Source organism: Glycine max, chromosome 7 (genome assembly GCF_000004515.6).
Source record: "Glycine max cultivar Williams 82 chromosome 7, Glycine_max_v4.0, whole genome shotgun sequence".
Taxonomy (NCBI): domain Eukaryota; kingdom Viridiplantae; phylum Streptophyta; class Magnoliopsida; order Fabales; family Fabaceae; genus Glycine; species Glycine max.
Window position 1 is genome coordinate 36,711,520 of NC_038243.2, and position 20,857 is coordinate 36,732,376.

A 20,857-nucleotide genomic window follows, 5' to 3' on the forward strand; every position below is an offset into this window, starting at 1 on the left:
TCTGTAAAAACACTAGTCTGGATTTATTAGTTCTCACTGCTTAGGGGTCTCCTTAACATTATGCAGTTTTAGTAAATAGTTTAGACGAATGGCTGCTTTCCTTGTCTTGTAAAGGACCAAGAATGGTAAATCTTGCGTTTGTTGGAAAATTTGAGGGAAGTAACCGAAAATTTATATCATGAGTCATAAATAATTATATAAGAATTATATCACATCTTAATTTAAAACCTTAAGACTCAAGTTTATTGTTACCTATATGTAGATACAGAACCAAACATGATTGTTGATATCCCATTCTTGAATTTCCCCCTTGTGCAAGCCAAACATTATTATTACTTTTTTCTTTTTGTTTTCGTGGTTCAAAATTGAGTACCAACGCTTTGTAAGGCAAATTTCCAAACTGTTGTTTGTGGCTTAAGGCTGAATTTTATTTTACTTCTTTTGGAGAAGTATAATAATGGGAATCTCTTATTGAAAGAAATGAAAGTTATAAATATAGTTCTTTAGATTACATTTATTTTTTAAGTAGTTATGGATTATTAATTAATTTTAGATTTTGATCATTAATATATGTATGTATAGTTTATATTTAAATCTAGAGTTCCACTTATTTGGATATCTTGTGAGAGTTGAAATGAATGAATTTTGGTTATATAATACTCAGATCATAAGTAGTCAAGATTGTTAATTTTGGTTGTTTTTGCAGTTTCATCTTTTATCTATGGATGAAAAATATTTATATTCTCGAAATGTTTATCATTTTTTTTCACAAGATTGTTTCAGATTCTTTTATATCTATGATTATTGTTATTGCGGGGAAAAGTTATATATATAGGCACTTAAAAATGGATCTCAATTGGGGGATTATTCATTGGTTTTTGACTAAAGAATATCCTGGTTCACATAAAAAATATATATAAAAACTTCAGAAAACGCAAAAACCAATGGTTAAATCTTCTTTTGAATTGCATATTCAATACATTTTTCATTGGGTGCACAACAAAAATGTACTACTTCCAATTGTTTTTTTTTAACTTTTTATGCAAGAATTAAGAAATATAATGAATATTCTCGTTTCTCATAAAAAAAATATTAGAATCTGTTTATAAAAAAGATCTGAAAAAGTGAAAGAGAAAGTGACTTTTTCTTAAAAAAAAAAAGAAATCTGCAAATTCATTGTTTCTTATAATAATAAAAAGAGCCTTTATTTTAAGACATAATTATAGCCATGATTTTCTTTTGAGAGCCATAATTTGTTTTAAGATGTTACTTAATAAAATTGATTAGAATTTTGGAGTGCGAGTGTGAAGGAAGCAACATAACAGAATGGTGATCTGATTCTGAACCCTCTGAAATAGAATCAATTCTTTGAAAGTGAATAAGAAGAACAAGAGATGAGTCAGGGTGGTCAGGGAGGAGGAGGATCCCATTCCCTGGCGTTTCGCGTCATGCGTCTGTGCCGCCCTTCCTTCAACGTCGAACCTCCCCTCCGCCTCGACCCCGCCGACCTCTTCGCCGGCGAGGACCTCTTCGACGACCCCGCCGCCAATCCCCCCTCTTTCTCCTCCTCCGACGACTCCGATTCCAACTACCGCAACCGCTTCCTCCTCCGCCACTTCTCCGACGCCATGGGCCTCTCCGGCCTCCTCGTTCTCCCTCAGTCTTTCGGGTATTCCTCTCCCTAACTCCCTTCAATTTGTTATTATTCAATTCAATTGCTCACTGATTGATATTGCAACTCCTAATTTGCATTGCAGAGCCATTTATTTGGGGGAGACTTTCTGCAGCTACATCAGCATAAACAACAGCTCCAATTTTGAAGTCAGAGATGTCATTATCAAGGTCACTCACAAACCTCTTTCTATATCTCCAACAACCACCACTCCACTGCTAATATTACGGAAACCATAGTAATAGTAATACATAATATACCGTAGGAAATAAAAGCATTCATAGCAACGTTGAAAGTAAATGATATCTTTGTTTTTATAACACTTGCTGATGTGTTTAGCTTCTTGTTCGTGACTCTACTCTGACAACTCTCTTTTTTTAGCTGAGATCATTGAAATGAGCTCCCTAAAGATAACTGCACTAAAATCTATGAATCATTGATATATCACTGCGGGAAGACTTTATGAAACATGTCTTCTGTTAAAAGTACCACTTTGGATTCTTAAATCTTAATTATATTGGATCCGTTTTGATCAACACTTGAGACTTGTTTGATTTTTCTTTTACCTTTATGTGTTTGGATTGGAATCACCATTTCTACTAACAGATGGCACCCTCCTGTGGAATGTTTTCAGAGAACCTTCAATGAGGTCACGTGAGAAATTTCCTTTGGTTATTGTTTGGGATTGATAAGCATGTATATGAGAGATTGACTTGCAGCAGAGTTTTTGTGTTAATTTGTAGATAGCATATCTATGTTTTTTTTTTTCAGTCATTAGTGTTGGATAAATAGATATAAGTAGAAGATTCTTTTACAAAGTGTCTTAAGTGAATTTTAGCACATGAAATGTAAATATATTCATAATAGTCGGAGTACTGAATTTGTTTTATTCCTTTGACAATTTAATTTACTCAACTATTCAAAACTTTGTAACCAACAGGCTGAAATTCAAACAGAGAGACTGAGAATACTTCTTTTAGACACATCAAAATCGCCAGTTGAAACGATACGTGCTGGTGGCCGTTATGATTTTATTGTAGAACATGATGTGAAAGAGCTTGGACCTCACACGTAAGTTGTGACCCTCCAATAATGTCCTTGAGTCAGTACATTTATGATTTATGCTTGCATGCGGTTTGGTTTGGATATACTATGTTTCTTTTTTCTTTCATTTTAAATTTTTTTACTATTTTGATTGTACCCATGCCCTTAGGCTGGTCTGCACTGCATTGTATAATGATGGTGACGGTGAGCGTAAATATCTTCCCCAATTTTTCAAGTTCATCGTTGCTAATCCACTTTCTGTTAGGACAAAGGTATTAATCTCTTTGTTAATGACATTTATTGAATGTGAAGGAAATTATGTTCTCAAATAAAAAACTATATAGTACCTGGGTGATTGAATGCTCACTAACTGATCTTTCAGTATTTACTTATGTGCTTGTTGAAAACTGTTTTGCAGGTCCGTGTTATCAAGGTATGTCAATGATTTGAATATACTATTCAAGTGTAAGTGGATATTTTGTTTCTAGATAAACATGCTGGTCTTGCTGCAGTAAAAAGGTCTAATCGTGTTCAATGTGTAGTATCTTTTTGGTAATGTTCAAACTTTTCAGATTACACCATTTGAAACATTGGGATTCGTATTATTTGCTTGACCATGTATGGAAAAGCATAATAAAACTTCTGTTTTTAAAACCCATTACCATTAGTATTAAAAAAACAATAAAATCTTTAATAGCATTATAGATACACAAAGTTTCCTTTTTAATTTTTGGTGTGTGTGTGTTTTTCAAACACATTTTCATCCATTAGGTATTCAATTAAATGGAAGATTTTCTGGATAGACAATAATGGATGTGTATATATCTGTATATATCATGTCATTTCAATCGTATCTTTTAAACAATCAATTTTTGTAGTTTATTGCTTCTCCTGTTTACTTTCTTGCTTAGATGCTATCAGCAATGAATCTTGTATAGCCAATCATAAAACAGCATGGCCTTACTATATCCATTTCAAATATCTCCTTTTCTTTTTTCAGAAAAAAACCATTGCTGAATCATTACTACATACTCTTGGTTATTGCAAATAATTATTGTCTTTCTTTGTGAATGTATAATTAAATAAGGCGAGGAAGGAATCTAGCAATCCTATTGTGCTCTTTCATGAAAAATGATGATACAGAAAATCCTTATCCTTAAGTTATACAATCCTTAAAATCTATTCTTTTCACTATTTATGATTTATTATTTATAATATCTAATGGATCTGGTGTTAAGTATTCTTTTATTAATTTTTATAAAAAATCCACATATAGTTTGATTATTAGATATGATTAAGTGAAGTATTTGAAGTACTTTTAACTCCGAAAATTGCATGAACATATTTTATATGTTCATATGTCCAGGGCCTTCAGGCTTTGTCACAGCACTAGTCCTCAATATTGGATTGATGTCAATCATCACTTATCTTTTTAACCAATTTCTCAACCAATCAAACTAATCTCTAAGGGGGTGTTTGTTTTTTTTACATTTTCAGTTGATGTATTTTTATTAACAATTACCAAAAAATACCACCCTTGTTGTTTTGTTTCATGGTTTAAAAAATATGTAAAGCAAATGGTAAAATTTACATTCCATTATTTTCATGATTTCCTTCACAAAATGTTAAAAATAGGAAATAAAATGAAAAACAAGGTGGCATTTTTAAATTATCAATGAATACATAGTAACAAAAAATGAAAATGGAAACTAACCGAACATCTCCTAAGTTCTTTAACCTTTATGCTTGAAAATATTAACTAGCCATGCCCCTTTTTTTCTAGAAGCTTTGGCCTGAAGGGGTGTCACACCTGTAGGTGTAGCCGTCAGATCCTGTTGTGGAAACGCTGTTTGAATCAGCATTGCAGACACAGGAATTGGAATCGCCATCACATTCGCCGGAAAAGAAAAATCAGCCACCAAAGTTGGTGGTGGAGGAGGAGGAGGAGGATTAGAATTTGCGGAAGCCATTGTTAGTTCCTAAGATTGAGCAAAGCTCTCAGATACCATAATAGGATTTCAGAATTGAGAAAGGAGAGAAAAACTCTATCTTCAGAAATGGAGTCTTTGATATTAACTAGCTCAACTGAAAAGTGCTTAAACCTCTAGTATATATGCTAGAGTGCACACAACTGTAAACAGCTGTCTGCACAGCTGTCATAACTGACAGAACAACTGTCAACTAACCTGAGTTAACTAACAAAACTAACTATGCTTAACAGAGTAAAAAGAAAAAGGAGTAATTCTACTCTAATAAGCTATCCCTGGTTTTAGACATATATGTATTTGTCAGGATTTGTTCAATTGTTTGTTATCCGTATTTAGTTAAAAAAATGTCATGTGCTCTAATTCAGTTTAAGGCTTTATGGAAATAATATCAGCTCTACAAACTGAAGTGCCCACCCCTACCTAATGTTGTGCATCAAGTTATCTACTTGCTCTGTTTCAGGAGACTACCTTTTTGGAAGCTTGTATTGAAAACCATACAAAATCAAACCTTTTCATGGACCAAGTTGATTTTGAACCTGCTCAGTATTATAGTGCATCAATACTTAAAGGTGATGGGCACCATTCTGAGAAAGATAGTCCTACAAGGTCAGTTCTATAGTATTTCTTTTGGAGTGAAGCATTCGAATTCAACAAATACCAAATTTTGGCCATTATTCACGTTATTTTCTTGGTTCATCTAGTGTAAGTAGTAAGTACATTTATTATTATTGATTATAAAGCAAATTAAATTTTCAGGGAGACATTTAAGCCACCAATACTAATTAGATCTGGTGGAGGAATTTACAACTATCTCTATCAATTGAAAACATCATCAGATGGTTTGCCTCAAACAAAAGTTGAAGGAAGTAATGTTCTTGGTAAACTCCAGATAACATGGCGAACAAATTTGGGTGAACCCGGTCGCCTGCAGACCCAGCAAATATTGGGGACAGTAAGTGTTGTTTCTTCGATAAGGATAGTCAATAGATGAATTAGTTAGTTAGTTTGTTGTATGCTAAATATCACTTAACATGGCAAAGTTGATGGTTAGACTTCCTTGTTTCTGCATAACATGCATACGAATCCTGTATGACATGTTTATTTTATTCCTCACTTTTCTAAATAATAATTGATGATAACATGCTTAATACTCAAATACTGCTATGGTTTTAAATTATGATTATTTAGTTTTTTTTAATAAATTATGCTTTTCCTTCAGTTTTCTGAACTACGCTTTTAAATTTGTTGTTTCAGCTGTCTGAATCATGATTATTTAGTTTTCTCAAACACCAGTATTTTGTCTGGAAATATTTCTTTGCAGACAGCAACAAAGAAGGAGATTGAGTTGCAAGTTGTAGAGGTTCCATCTATAATTAACCTTCAAAATCCGTTCATGGTAATTTTCGATCCATTGGTCTTATGCTACTCATTTTAAACTAGAAACCGCATCTTAAATAAAATAGTCTAGGTTTCTTCTGGGCCATGGGTCGTTTTGCATCCTATATAGCAGACTAGCAGTTATTGGTAGAGTCTATTCACTACTCAGGGAATAGAGATAGCTATTTGTAATCATGTTCTACTTTTAATCCTTTAAGTTTATTGTACCAACAGAAAAAACAAAAATTTGGAAGCTAAAGTTGTTTGCTTGCTATTTGCAGCTAAAATTGAATCTTACAAACCAGACAGATAGAGAGCTGGGTCCGTTTGAAGTTAGCTTATCTCAAAATGTTTCATATGGGGAGAGAGCTGTTATGATTAATGGCCTTCAATCAATGGTAATGCATTTTGTCTGGATCTTCTCTGTCGTAGATTGTCAACATTATACCTTTATTTTTCCCTGGTATATGGTGCTTGTGTATCAAAATATTTCTGTTTTGGAGTATGATATTGTCATTGTGGAAAATCCTAGTGCTTGAATTTTGCTTGCAGTTAACTCTGACATAAGAAATTGGAAACTATGTACAGGTTTTATCAGAGGTTCAGGCTTTAGGATCTACAAATTTCCACCTGGTATGACTTTAAAGAATTCTGCTCTTATGTTTATCAGATATCTTTGATAGGGATATTGAAATTTTGAAATCATATTACTTAACAACATTTATTCAGTTCCTAGCCTACTTACTAAAAGTCATTCATTTATAGTCATCAGCTTTCTTCACATCCTGATCAAATATTTTATTTTCTCCCAAATTGCTATTATTGTCGCTGCTACATGTTGTGGATAAGTCACTCAAATCCCTGGTATTTTTTCACTCCATGAATAATTTGGATCTTTAGATTCTGATGCAACAAAAAATGCATCTATAGGTGTGTCAGTGAGGAAGATTTGTGCCTGGATACACTCATACACCTATGTAGTTTTCTCTTTATCATTATGAGACACTCCTATGTTATAATAATGATTGAGTTATATCCTCTAGAACTCCGGATGAATATTAATTATAGTTTCTTTCTTTTTTAAATGGGGACCAAGTGTTGTTATTATTATCTGATAGAAAACTACCCATCACATGGGTGTATGCTAGGTGGGCTAAGATGGAAAGTAGAGGAATTGAGCTTCATGACTCATGAGGTAAGCTGGGAAACATGAGAAAGAATAAGTTTTGGGATCCATATTGTGCAAACATAGCAGATGGGACATGATTAATTGGGAGAACAATTGGTTAGCAAGGAAATTAATGAGGTAGTCATGACAGAAGGGGGGGAATGGAATTTCTGAGTGGGAAAATAGTGGGAAGGGAGGCAGCAGATCCCTCGGAGTCTGCAACCATTTTCATTCCGTTTGAGTGCTCTGTTCATCTATATTAAGTTTGATAATTCTTTGGATACCAATTTCTCTCCGAGATTAGTAGCTAGAAGGGTTTCCTTGTTGATAATTTAATAAAACATTCCCTATTCAATATCTGTTTCTATCATTGTCAATTTTGGCTATTGCTTGATAAATGATTTATTTATTTAAGTGTCATGTAATAAAAGACACGTAGAAGTTGACAATATTATGAAGAAAAAGAAATGTTACAAATTACAATCCAGTTCATTGCATGGTTTGTGCATCTTACTACTCTTTATTTGTGAAGAGTAGTAGTTAATAATACTAAAACGAAAAAAATCGTTCCAAATTACAATTCAGTTCACGGCATGGATTACATCTTACTATGCTTTACAAATATGCAGAATCTCATAGCTACTAAACCTGGAATTCAGAGAATTACGGGAATTACAGTTTTTGATACTAGGGAGATGAAATCTTATGAACCACTTCCAGATTTGGAGGTTAGTTCAAGTTGTGTGAATTGATTGTTTTATGGGCAGATATATGCTTCTTATATAAATTTCTATGTCATACTTGACTAGGTCTTCGTCCTTCAAACCCCAAGAGTTAGGACAACATTCTGACTTCTTTAGTTGGTGCAGATTTTTGTGGACATGGATTAAAATTGTGGCTACTGCATCCAAGTTGGTCAGAAGTGGTTGGCAGTAACTTTGGTATGCTGTTATCCGCAGTTAAATGGTGTGTCACTCATCAATGTGCCTAATCAGACCTACCAAGTTCCCAATTAGTGACTCTCTGAAGCCACTAGGTTTAAATTCTCTTCCAGTTAGGGCCAATGAATCCTGCATGATCATCAAAGCCTTATTGGACTAATTGCAAAGTTCTGTAGCTAAATTGGAGTAATGAGTGGTTGATTACGTGCTGAGAGATCATGTCCTTGCTTCTATTGGTTCAAGGGGCTCGGTTACTTTTGATTGTCATTGAAAACCAATCCACTGTCCCGATAGATGGTTTACATTGCAGTTTTTTGTGTTGTAGTAAATGGTCAACTATACTAATGTATCTTGTGTACTGTGAATTATATTAATTAAGAAAACATTGTTAATTTATTATGGATTTACTAAGGAAACGAAGAAATGTATTACTCTTTGCAAAGCAAGGGCGGGCAAATATATAATGGCTAGATAAAAACAATATTATTTCTGTCTCATTTTATATGTAGTTTAACTTCAAAGTAATGCACACATAGAAAAATATTTGGTTATCAATTTTCATGATAAAATAACCTTATTTAACCAAAATGTCTATACCACACAATTATTCAAGTTTAATTGTAGTTCAGTTCTTGTTTAAAATTAGAAATGATAGGAATAAGTAAGAATAAATAATTGAATATATCTACTACTGTTATTGTTTTTAAAGGCTTCTGCCATATAGAATAGCTTCAAATTATACAAGATGTTTATGAAATTGTATGACCTGCAAAATATGCTTGACTTTTTTATTATTTATTTTTCTTTTATAAATTTAGTCCCGCAGAATATTGGGTCAAAACCAGATAATAGTGAATCGTCCAGGTTAGCAACACCGTGTTTTAAATGTAAAAGAGAAATAAATGTTGCTTTATAAATCAAAATTTACATTCAGAATAATAAAAGGCTAATAAATGAATTCATTTTAAAGTCTCATAAATTTTGATCCTTTAGATTTTAATCTTTCCTATCTCGGCACCATTAATTCTCCAAATCTATAATCCAAATTTGAGCGCGATTGATTTTCTCCTTGCCAGCTTCGGCATGTCAAGTACATAAAGAATAACATATTACTGAAACAATTCATATGATAGATATTGGTAATGACTATTTTCTTGTATACTTTCCTCATCCGGAGGACAAAGAAAAAGCTCAATCAGAGGGTCCTTGGTTTGTGTATGACCATTACTTGGTTGTGAGAGACTAGAACCCTAATTTTCACTCGGATTTGGAGGCCATTGAGAAAGTGGCAGTGTGGGTGCGATTTTCAGGATTACCTATTGAGTACTATGACTACAAAGTGTTTGTTACCAATGGAGACCACATTGGGAGAACAGTGAGAGTGGATAGAAATATGTTATCGCAACTTTCTGTTACTTCTCATTCCAAATATCAAATTTCAATCCATTCGTTCAAACATTCTAACCCATTATATCATCCGAACAAAAAGAAAATACCAAGAAATTCAAACTGCAAAAACCCAAAATTTAAGAATTAGGATGATTAACTTCCAATAAATCTCTCACAAAAAAGTAACAAATTTTGGGAGGGAGAGTCACACGGCGTCGCCGTTTTTCGGATTTTGGGGGCGCTGTTGTCAAGGGCGAGGGCCGTGATCATATCTGCAACTTTCGGACCATATCTATGAATGCCGTAAACAGATTTACGACCAAGGGACAATGGATGGGAGGTCGTGGTGGTTATAGGAGTTGTTGCTGGTGCGGATCAGAAAAAATGCGGAGAAAATGGTGACAGAGTAAGGGATCTTGAAGTGGATCTGGAAGTTGCAGACAAGGTTGAGGCGTGGAGGGGGAGGACCAAATCTTAGATCTGAGGGAAAAAAATGTAAAAGGAGGGGAGAAAGAAACCGACGACGGTCAGTTGGTCTCCGCGGTGGTGTTGTTGCTTCTCATGTCGGACATCAACGACGGAGAAAGGAGGTTATGCGTGGTGGTGATGGAAGTTGCCGGCGAGGTCAAAATGGAAGAAAAGAGCGCCACAAAGCGAAGACTTGTAGGAGAAAAAAGTAAAAAAATAAATAAATATAGAGAGCAAAAAGAGGGGGGAGGAGAATACCAATGGAGGGTCCGATTATGTTGGGGCTGAGGAAGCAAAAAGGGGTTTTCCAAATAAGAATTTCATAGGGGGCAAGATGAGGACATGGATATTGCTGACCCTGAGGAAAAGCATGTTACATGTCCTCCTGATCACCATGCTTATACTGGGGTGGCCTTTGATCCCCCTGACTCTCCTTCTGTGGGGACTATTGGGGGGACGATGGAAGCGCGAGAAATGGATATGGTTATGGAGACAGTCTCATCTAAAGGGGTTTCTATGGAGGATTCTTAACTCTGAGGTTTTTTTTTTTTTTTAATGATTACAACAAATAAAAGGATGGTTGTTTGGAATTGTAGGGGTGCTGCAAAAAAAGCATTTTTTAGATATTGTAAGCAATATGTGGATGTCTTGTTCCAGATATGCTTGCTGTTTTGGAGATAAGAGTGAGCTCTAGTAAATTGAAGAAAACGTTCTCCTTTTTGGGTTATGATGGTTTTGATAGTGTTGAGGGGGCAAGTTTATTTGGGAGACATCATGGTGGCTTAGAAGAAACACAAGGTTCCTGTAGAGGATGTGCTGAAACATTTCCAATATCTTTATATGAAAGTCCAGTTCGATGATGAGCTTCCTTGGTGGTTGACTTTAGTGTATGCTAGTCCTTTAGAAACCAACAGAGCGAATTAGTGGGATGGTTTATCTATCATTGCTAGAAGTATGAATGATAGTTGATTGCTTCTTGGAGACTTTAATGACATATTGTCGCAAGAGGAGAAGAAAGGGGGTGCTCTAGTCTCTTTGAGGAAGTGCCAAATTTTTAAACAGAGAATTAATGATTTCAATCTTATGGATATTGGGGCCATTGGACCTAGGTATACTTGGAGGGGTCCTAGAAATAATGGCTTTCAAAGGTTGTTTGAAAGACTGGATAGGGGTCTTAGTAATCATATGTGGCGGTTGCTTTTTTGTGAGGCTTTGCTCGAGGTTCTACCAAGGGTTGAGTTTTCAGATCATTATCCTTTGCTTGTCTCGCTTTATGGGCAGAATTTAATTAGCTTGCAGAAGCCTTTCCATTTTGAGTGTGCATGGCTGTCTCATGAGAATTATGTTGAAACTCTTAATAATGCCTGGAACAAGAGGGAGCCTTTGGTATCCAAGTTGGAGAATTTGAAGTCTACTCTTTCCGTTTGGAGGAAAAACATTTTTGGAGAGATTCATAAGAAGAAGCAGTCTATTCTGGCGCGTATTGGTGGTATTCAGAACCTATTCTACTGGGGTAATCACAACCCTTTTCTTATTAATCTGGAAAAGTCCCTGCATGAAGAGATTGGGGTGGTGTTATATCAAGAAGAATTATCTTGGTTCCAAAAGTCTAGAGCCCAATGGCTACATGATGGGGATCAGGATACTAGATACTACCACTTAAAAACCATTAGCAGGAGAAGAAGAAATAAAATCAGTATGTTAAGAGATGGGAATGGCAACTGGCTTGAGGATGAGCAACAAATCAGGTCTCTAGTTAACGAATTTTACATTAATCTATTTTCTGATGATGACAGGGATGATAGATGGTCAGTGTCTCCTTTGTCCTTTCCTATCTTGGATCAGCAACATTATGATAGTTTGGGAGTTGATGTTCTTGCCGAAAAGGTCAAGATGGCTTTGTTTGGCATGAAATTGTGGAAGGCTCCTGGGCCAGATGGGCTTCCAGCTGGATTTTTTCAAAATTCTTAGGATTTGGTTGGGCCTGATCTATGTAACCAAATTAGGAGTTGGTGGTCTTTGCCGGAAGCAATTAAGGAGGTTAATAAAACCGATATTTGCCTGATTCCGAAGGTGGACAAGCCTGAATTTATTGCCCAGTTTAGGCTTATCCCTTTGTGTAATGGGGCATATAAGGTTTTAAATAAGCTGAGGGTGAATAGATTGAATCCTTTGATGCCTTATCTTACATCTTTGTATCAAACTGGCTTTATCCCTAAGCGTAGCATTCATGAAAACATTGTGGCATGAAAACATTGTGGTGGCTCAGGAGTTGGTGCATAGCATAAGGAAGATGCGGGGTTGGAAAGGATATTTTATAATCAAGGTGGATCTTTCTAAAGCCTATGATCATATGAAGTGGAGCTTTGTGCACATATTCTTCAAGAGTTTGGGTTACCGAATGTGCTCACTAATCTTATCATGAGTTGCCTATCAACTGTTGTGACTAATGTGAAATGGAATGGCCAGAGATCTTCCATGTTTCCTCCCAAGTGTGGATTGTGCCAAGGAGATTCCCTATCGCCCTACATTTTTGTTTTGTATGTTGACAAGCTGTCTCACTTGATTTCAAAGGCAGTGGAGGATGGTGTTTGGAAACCTGTGAAGATGGGAAGGAATGGGTCGTTGATATCCCATTTAATGTTTGCAGATGATTTGATCCTTTGTGGGCAAACTAATTTGGAGCAGATGGAGGTAGTTAAGGACATTCTTTATAATTTCTGTGATATGTCTGGCCAAATGGTGAGTGCTGAAAAGACCAGGATCTATTTTTCGAAAAATGTGAATTCTCAAACTAGAAGAGATTTGGTGAGCAGGAGTGGTTTCTTTGAAGTTTCAATGTTGGGTTCTTATCTAGGGATTCCTTTGCTGGGAAAATCCCCTAGACAGAGGGACTTCCAACATTTGTTGAACAAAGTTGAAGACAAGTTAACAGCTTGGAAGGCCAAGCAATTGTCGTTGGTTGGCCGCATCATTCTAGCTAAGTTTTTGATTCAGGCGATTCCTGTCCATTCAATGATAAGCCCTTATATCCCTGCTTCAGTCCTCAAAAAAATTGAAAAAGCTGAAAGATCATTTGTTTGGGGGGATCAACAAAGTAAGAGGGAGTTTCATGCTGTGGGGTGGCCAACTTTAATAAAGCCTAAGGATGAGGGGGGTTTGGCTATGCGTAACTTACAGTCCATGAATTTGGCTTGTTTAATGAAAATAAGGTGGGCTATTCGGAATGGTGAGAATTGATTATGGTGTCAGGTGCTCAGAGATAAATATGCTAGACAAGATTTTAATTCCTATAATCTTATGCATAAGCCTGCTGACTCTAGTTTATGGAAGGCCATAGTGGCATTGTGGTCTTATTTGGTAGATGGGGAGTATTGGGCTGTGGGAAAAAGTGACTCTGTTAGTGTGTGGTATGATAGGTGGATCAGTGCTGATATTATTAAGTTGAGCAATGTTATGCAGGTCATCCCAGATCATGTAGCTAATTATAAAGTGAATGATATGGTTAAGCAGGATGGTCAGTGGGATTTTGAACTTTTGAGTTTGTTGATCCCTCAGGATATTATTAAATGCATAAAAGCCATTATTCCTCCCAGAGATAATGCTGATGATGATAGACGCCTATGGACAGGAAATAAGCTGGGGGAGTACTTTGTTGCTAGTGGATATAATCAGGTGAATGGTTTCCAAAATCTCAGTCAAAGTCATATATGGAACAAGATCTGGAAGATTAAGGCCCCAGAAAGGATCAAGGTTTTCATTTGGCAGGTTACTCATGAAAGGCTTTTGACAAATAGTTGTATTGCTCATAGGGGAAATGGTCAAGCTAGTTGCCATCATTGTGTTATCCTTGAGGAAAATATTCTTCATGTTTTGAGGGATTGTCCTCTGGCCAATTTGGTTTGGCTTCATCTTCTAGACCAGTCTAATGTGGCTAATTTTTTCTATCCTGATCTAATGGAGTGGATTGATATGAATTTATCTAGAGACTTGAATGCCACATCTAAAGATGATTGGCAAAGTGTTTGGGCTCAAGGATGCTATTTTCTTTGGTATTGGAGAAATCAACAAGTGCACAATTCCTCCTTTGTAAGGCCGTTTAGGCTGTGGGAAAGTATATTGCAAAACTGTAGGAATTATAAGATTCTTATGGTCCATATGGATAGTAGTCAAGTTGTGAGCAAAAAGCAGATCATGATTAAGTGGATGCCTCCTGATCAACGGTGGTATAAGCTTAATTCTGATGGTTTGAAGGTAGGGGATAGTGGAGGAACTGGCTATGGTGGTTTGATCAGAGATGAGAATGGGAGATGGGTTGTGGGTTTTGTAAGGAATCTGGGTATTGCTTCAGCTTATGTGGCTAAGTCATGGGGTGTGCTTGAAGGTGTTACTCTGGCTCGTCAGAGGGGGATTGATTTCCTTGAGATCAACGTGGATTCGAAAGTTGTTGTTGATGGACTGAAGGGCGACAAACAAGGGTGTCTTGAGGGCTGGACAATCGTTGGGGCTATTAGGAAGATGGTTAGTGGCTTGGAGCAGGTGAAGATTAGTCATATCTATAGGGAAGCAAATCAATGTGCGGATTTGCATGTCAATCATGCTCGTACTCAAGAGGAGGATTTGATGATTTTGGAGCATCCTATAGGGCTGCTGACCCAGTTGTTGCTTATGGATTCTTGTGGAGTTGAAACTCCTCATGTAGTTGTTGTTTAGTTCCTGTTTTTGTTTTTGGGCTTTTTAGCCCCGTTCAATACCAAAAAAAAAAAAACTAGACACCTTTTTTTATATGATACAACAATTACACATCTGAATTGGAAACTTAAACTTATTCATGATGCAAATGGCCAAAGTCATTCTCAATTTCCAATCATAAATTTGTTGTATATATAGAAGCTAAAAGAAAATGAAATCCCAAAAGTGCTAATAACAGTCAAGTCACCCCATTACGTTATGTTGCTAACATCATTAAAAATAGAAAAGAAAAAAGTTCCCTTATATAGTAGGTTTTTTTTTTGTTCAATGTGTTTATTTGGTCATGGTTGAATGAATCAAGCTTGTGAGCCCCCCCAAGGAGCCCAATTGGCTTCACTTCCAACACGTGGCATCATTGACTTCCTTGATTGAGAGTCCACCAAAAAATTGGCTCCACACATAAACCCTTCGCTATCAGTTCTAGGCATTGGCTTCATTTTCCTCGTGGGATGCTCATAGCTCATTAGACCATGCCCACTATGAAGCATACACCCTGCAATTTAATTCAACACCTTTCATGCATTATATTCCAAACAAAAAACATAAGCCATATAGTTCCAAATTTCCAAATGCTTCTAGAATTCTATTGGTCCCAAGTCAATATTGCACTTCTCTTATAATTGAACTAATTTCACTTGATTGGAAAGTTGTTCATTTGATGATGATTCTAAATAGAGTAAAAAGTGTATGCAACTTTCATTTAATTACAAATCATGATAATGATAAGTTTTTATATTTTTACAATAAATATCTCAAAAGTCATTGATATTTTTTAATGGGTACAACATAAGTTGTAGTTATGAATGGCATCATAACAGAGAGTACAAAAGAAATTGGAAATCACAATTAGGAATCATCTAATTTTGCAATAGAAGGAGAGGCCAACTTTACATACCAGCGGGGAATGGTGCAAACGATTTAGCACAGCTTGCTTTTATAAGCTCCAAATTCTCAGAAATAACTACAGAACCATCAGCTGCAACACCCCAGAAAAGCTCAATTTGTCCATTAGAACCCTGCTCAAACACATGTATGTATATTAGCATTAGAAGGGATTAATCAGTAATAATTAACATCACCATGTACATACATTAATTCCTATTTAATATATCTAAAATTGTACATGTAGAGAGATTCAGAAAGTGCCTTACCGAAGCAGTAAAAACTGTTCCATCCTTATTGTCATATATCACAAATCCAAAACTGCCTTCAAGTTCTTTGAGGACCTGGTCAGCTGGGTATGGACCCCTGTCACGAAGTGTCCTATAGGCTTCTATGATAAACATAGCATCATTGGTTCCCTTTGATAGACCATACTGCTTTATGAGCTTGCTTAGGTTGTTTAGGCTCCCAAGGAAAATGCAGTGTATGTTATCCAAAACACAAAACCTGTGTGTGTGAGACATCTTTTGTATGAGAATGAGAAACAGAACTTAATGCACATTCATTTCTCAAATTTTTAATCAAATCAAATATTCAAATCTCATTGTTACGAGTTGTTGGGAAATTTAAACACAAAGTGTCCATTTGTTACACTTTTTAAATCACTTATTTTTAAAAATTAATCATTTTAAAGGTTTTTTATGTGTTTGTTTTAGCTTTTCAGAATAATAAAAACAAAAAAATATAAAATTTCACTAGATCGATACTATCTTGAATATCATTAATATTGAAAAGCTATTTTTTTATCATTAATATTGAAAAGCTATTTTTTTTATCTTCTGTAAAAAATTATGGACATTCTTTAACCCATTAGGTAAGTGATTAATCTGACTCGTAACGTGTGATTATTGTAGTCTATTATTATGAGTTATCATGAAATTTAAATACAAAATTCTCATAAAATCAGTTATTTCTATTTAAAAAAAAAAGTGATTTTTATGATCATAAACAAACATAAATTAACTTTTATTAAAATCTCTAAAAAGTTATTATTTTACCTCAAAATCACTTTTTTTAAAAGAAAGGTAGGGGCACATACCCGTTATGAATGGAGGGCTTGTTTGAAGGGGAATAAGCTAGCAAAGCATCATTTCCAAAGCTCATGGAGAAAGCATTGGAGGGGTTGTAGGATTGGAATTCCTGAAGGATTTCATTTGGAAGTTTAGACCTTTTTGATGAATTCAAAGAAGCAGGGCTGTTTAGCTCTTCTGGTGGATTGACCAAATTATCCTTGAAAATTGCCAACATGTTTGCCTCTTCCTTTGGCTTTGTATTGTTCCCTTCCAATGTCAGCACTACTTTCCTTTTCTTCCCTTCTCCAAGGAGTGTATAGGCTTTCTCAAAGAAATGAACAAGTATCAATAGAGCAATTAACTGCTGAAAAAACATCAAATCTCTGAGCTATTGAACAATGAGCAACCATCATGCACATGAACAATTAATGCAAACTCAAAAAGGAAAGTGAGAAAAAGTTTACCAAAATCAGTAATAATCCAAATAGATTCAGATAGAGAATGAGATTCAGTGATTGCCTTTGAAAACGGACAGTGATAATAGGTAGAATGATTCATTCATAGCATGTGGCTAAATATATATAGAGACTGGAAGGTAGAGAGAGAGCAAGAGATTGGGTCATGCTGGCAGTTTTATCCAACTTAACAAGTAGGTAAGCAGAAGATTAAAATAGTAATACATTATTATTAGATAGATATAACCAACAACTATTGCTTATAAATAGAAAATATATGATATGTTTGATATCAATTTTAAATATTACTTTTCATACTCATCTGTTTTAAACTGTGCTATATCAAAGGCATACATATGGATCCAAAACGCAAATATATTTGTTATACATTAATTGCTTGCATATATGTTTATATTCTTAAATCTCAATCCATTTCGAAGTATATGTATAACTAAAATTAGATTTTTTTTTTGTAATAAAAAAGGTCTACTCAAACAAATGAAGTAAATATAGAAATAAATAGCCATGACTTGTTTAAATTTAGAACGAGAAAGATAAATTTCTTTCTTAAATTCATTAAAAATCAATCTCTATGGTTTTTTGTTTTGTTTTGTTCTTAGTATTTATTTAATAAGTAATCTGTGTGATTTTGCATTGTGTTGGCCAATATAATAATCATATCTAAAGCTCTCAGGTTAATTAACGGTTCCTCTTATCCACATAGCCAACAACATATGACAGTGATCTGAGTCAGAACAGTTGCAAATTTGCAATGTTTTTATTCCCTTAAATGTCGAAAACCGCGTATACTTTAACAATGGTACTTGTGGTTTGTGGTTCTGCCACTGCCACCCACAGATTATGTCCATCTTTGTTGATTTGTCTAATTTGGATTTTGTATCTTCTAAAAATGAGGGCGTAGAATTTTATTGTCAGATTTCGATTTGAAATTCATATTATTGCCTAAGTAAATTAATTTTGTGCTGCTTGAAGGTTCAATCAAATACTCAATCCATATGTTTTTGGAAGTTTACTTTTCTGAAATACAGATTTGCCAAAGAATAACGATTTCGTTTGATCTCCTTCCCTTCGTTTACTAGACTTTTAGTCAACTTGTCTGATTATATGAATCAATGATTAATTTTAGGATTTTTTTTTTAATATAGAGAGGAAGCATAGACGTTTGCATATATAAAAGACATGATTCTTTTATACATAGAGAAAGCCAAAATAATATAACAACACAAAAAAATTCAAAACTTAAGAGCATAAACGGTGGCAGTGACGCATTGGGGTTGTCTAATAAAATATCATTATAATTAGGTTTTAATGTCGGTGGTCTGCTATTTGATTCAATAATTATTATATATAGTTTATCTCATTTTTCACCTAAGTAAATATTTTCACAAACAAGATTTGAGTAGAATTGAACCCAGATCTTTTAAGCAAAGTTTCAGGTCATATGAATAAAAAAAACCTAATTAAAATAAGAGTTTTAACTAAAGTATTAATTATATTTTTTACGGAGATTAATTATAAAAAAATTGATAAATACTCTTTTTACTTTACACTAATATTATGGTGACAAAAAATAGATATAAATATTAAAATCATACAATTTATATATTTAATCAAATAAATTGCATAGCTTGCAATTGTTCTTTCTGTAATTTCATGTTTTGAAATCATAGAATGATTCGTTTATTGGAACAGTGGGATTAAATATATAACAATAAAAGGGTAAAATATAAAAATGTAAGATATATATATATACTTTGTAATTTTATAAAAATGAGATGTATTCGTCTAGCCTCGTATGAATATAAGTCCAAAAGGTGAACCGAAACAGGCTTAAGAATGGGACTTGGAAACAACCCAAAGCAGATGGAACTCCTTTGCCGTTTTGCCTTTCTAAAAAATAGAAAGAAGAAAATAATAAAAATAAGAATGTAAAAAACACTTTGAGATCTTTAGTGTCAGATTGTAATTTTGTATCTATACACATGATACTGTGATGTCAGCGGAACAAGGCAAAGATTTGATTTAATTTGGTTTCTCATTCATATAGAAAGACAATTTGACATGCGTAAGTGAATGAATTATTGACATGAAAGTTTGAATTGCTGATGCCACTATGTTAGAAATTTTGAATAAATGTAGTGGAATGTTTTCTCGAGAGTTATCGAGTGGAACCTAGCTTCATGTTTGATTTTGTATCACATTATCCATATATTAAATAATATATAAACAACATTTTCATTCCATATATTTTTGTAAGCATATTATTACTGATGTGGTTGTGAATCTGTGACTTGTGAGTACCCCGCAAGTGGGGAAAAGAAATGGAGTAGACAGAAGAGATAAATATTGAGGTTAAGATGATTGAAATGAGATTGGTTATTTCATTTTATGTTTATTTTGAGTATGAAATAAGTTATATTAAAAAAATATTTATTTTTAGTATGTTTTTATGATTTTCAACAGAATTAATTACGACTTTAATAATAAATACTTCATATGTCATTCTTAAAAAAAATCTCAGCAAGTAATCTCAAATTAAAGACAATATGTGCTGATAACCTTATCATTTCCAACAATTAAAAACTTCAAATACACAATATCAGGCACTTTTGTATAAAATTATGTGAACAATAACATAGTTTCTTCTTTCAATTTTGAGATGCTAGTATAAAAAATGAAAATAAAAAATTATATACGTCACTACATACAACTTTAAATTATTTTATTGTTCAAAAAATAGAATTGATTAGCTGAAAATATTGGAATAAAAAAATTTATATTAGTAATATACTTGTTAAATATTTGTGGATTTTTTATATAGTAAATGTAATTATAAATTAATAATAATATAAAATATGTGAGTAGTCATAAATCATTAATCATTAGTATCATAATAAATTTATCGATGTTTATAATAATTATTTTAAAAATTATACTAAAACATATAATTTTTTAGTCCTTGCTAGTAAATGTATGTTATTAATTATGATTAATACATAATTGATTAAGTAACAATATAGTATCCCATCTTAGTTTTCTTTAACCAAGTTTAAAATATATCGTGTCTAACAGTTAATAGACTTTCTTTTTATCTACCTGCTAAACTAGAAAACTTCACAAAGTTACTAATGTTTGTTTTCTTACGCATTTTGGTAATAATCCAAATAGAATATTGGATTAATTTTCCATAGACTCCATTGTAACGTTTTCTTACAAACCTTTGTGTTTTATGTCTTGTATGTTAAGGAAGCTGACTTAATTGAATAAAATGTATAAATTATTATTAAAAAAATTTATATTATATTTGATTCCTATGGATTAAAAAAAAATATCTTGTCTTATGTTTCGATTTTGCTATTTCCTATTTATTATATTTGCTTTATAATTTATATGGGTGATTGCTTCATTGTATGACTTATACAAAGTAGTATGTTAAGGATTCAACTTTTATTAAAAAAAAAAATCCTCACCAATGCATTTGTTGTAGGTTTGTGTATATTTGAAATGTTTAAAGGTTTAATTTTTGCAGATGTAGTTTAAATAACTTTCCCCCCTACTTGTCCCTTTAAATCTTTTCTATTTTGGTTTTTTTTTATTTGATTTGTAACTATTTACTGATCTGACAAA

The 20,857-nt window shown here is 33.8% G+C and overlaps 2 protein-coding genes across 8 annotated transcripts; one reads left to right on the plus strand and one right to left on the minus strand.

Annotated features, from left to right (window-relative positions):
- The first annotated feature begins 1,246 nt into the window (after window positions 1-1,246).
- On the plus strand, window positions 1,247-8,586 carry LOC100775887 (trafficking protein particle complex subunit 13). Of its 4 annotated transcripts, none has more exons than XM_014778116.3 (12): window positions 1,247-1,669; window positions 1,758-1,842; window positions 2,613-2,743; window positions 2,886-2,988; window positions 3,135-3,149; window positions 5,165-5,310; window positions 5,461-5,656; window positions 6,026-6,100; window positions 6,363-6,479; window positions 6,670-6,714; window positions 7,879-7,977; window positions 8,059-8,586. In XM_014778116.3, the coding sequence occupies exons 1-12, from the start codon at window positions 1,395-1,397 to the stop codon at window positions 8,098-8,100; spliced, it is 1,329 nt and encodes a 442-aa protein (XP_014633602.1). In that variant the 5' UTR covers window positions 1,247-1,394; the 3' UTR covers window positions 8,101-8,586. The 4 variants fall into 4 exon arrangements, with proteins under 4 accessions (XP_014633602.1, XP_003529314.1, XP_014633603.1 ...); XM_003529266.5 differs by having other exon boundaries at window positions 8,119-8,586; XM_014778117.3 differs by lacking the exon at window positions 3,135-3,149.
- A 6,321-nt stretch (window positions 8,587-14,907) lies between these two features.
- LOC100776430 (stem-specific protein TSJT1) lies at window positions 14,908-17,388 on the minus strand. Of its 4 annotated transcripts, none has more exons than XM_003529267.5 (5): window positions 17,219-17,388; window positions 16,781-17,075; window positions 15,951-16,188; window positions 15,695-15,815; window positions 14,908-15,292 (listed from the first exon to the last, which is right to left on the minus strand). In XM_003529267.5, exons 1-5 carry the CDS (start codon window positions 17,310-17,312, stop codon window positions 15,096-15,098), a joined length of 945 nt encoding a protein of 314 aa, XP_003529315.2. In that variant the 5' UTR covers window positions 17,313-17,388; the 3' UTR covers window positions 14,908-15,095. The 4 variants fall into 4 exon arrangements, with proteins under 4 accessions (XP_003529315.2, XP_014633605.1, XP_014633604.1 ...); XM_014778119.3 differs by having other exon boundaries at window positions 16,781-17,115; window positions 17,219-17,367; XM_014778118.3 differs by having other exon boundaries at window positions 16,781-17,118; window positions 17,219-17,366.
- Between the last annotated feature and the right edge of the window lie 3,469 nt (window positions 17,389-20,857).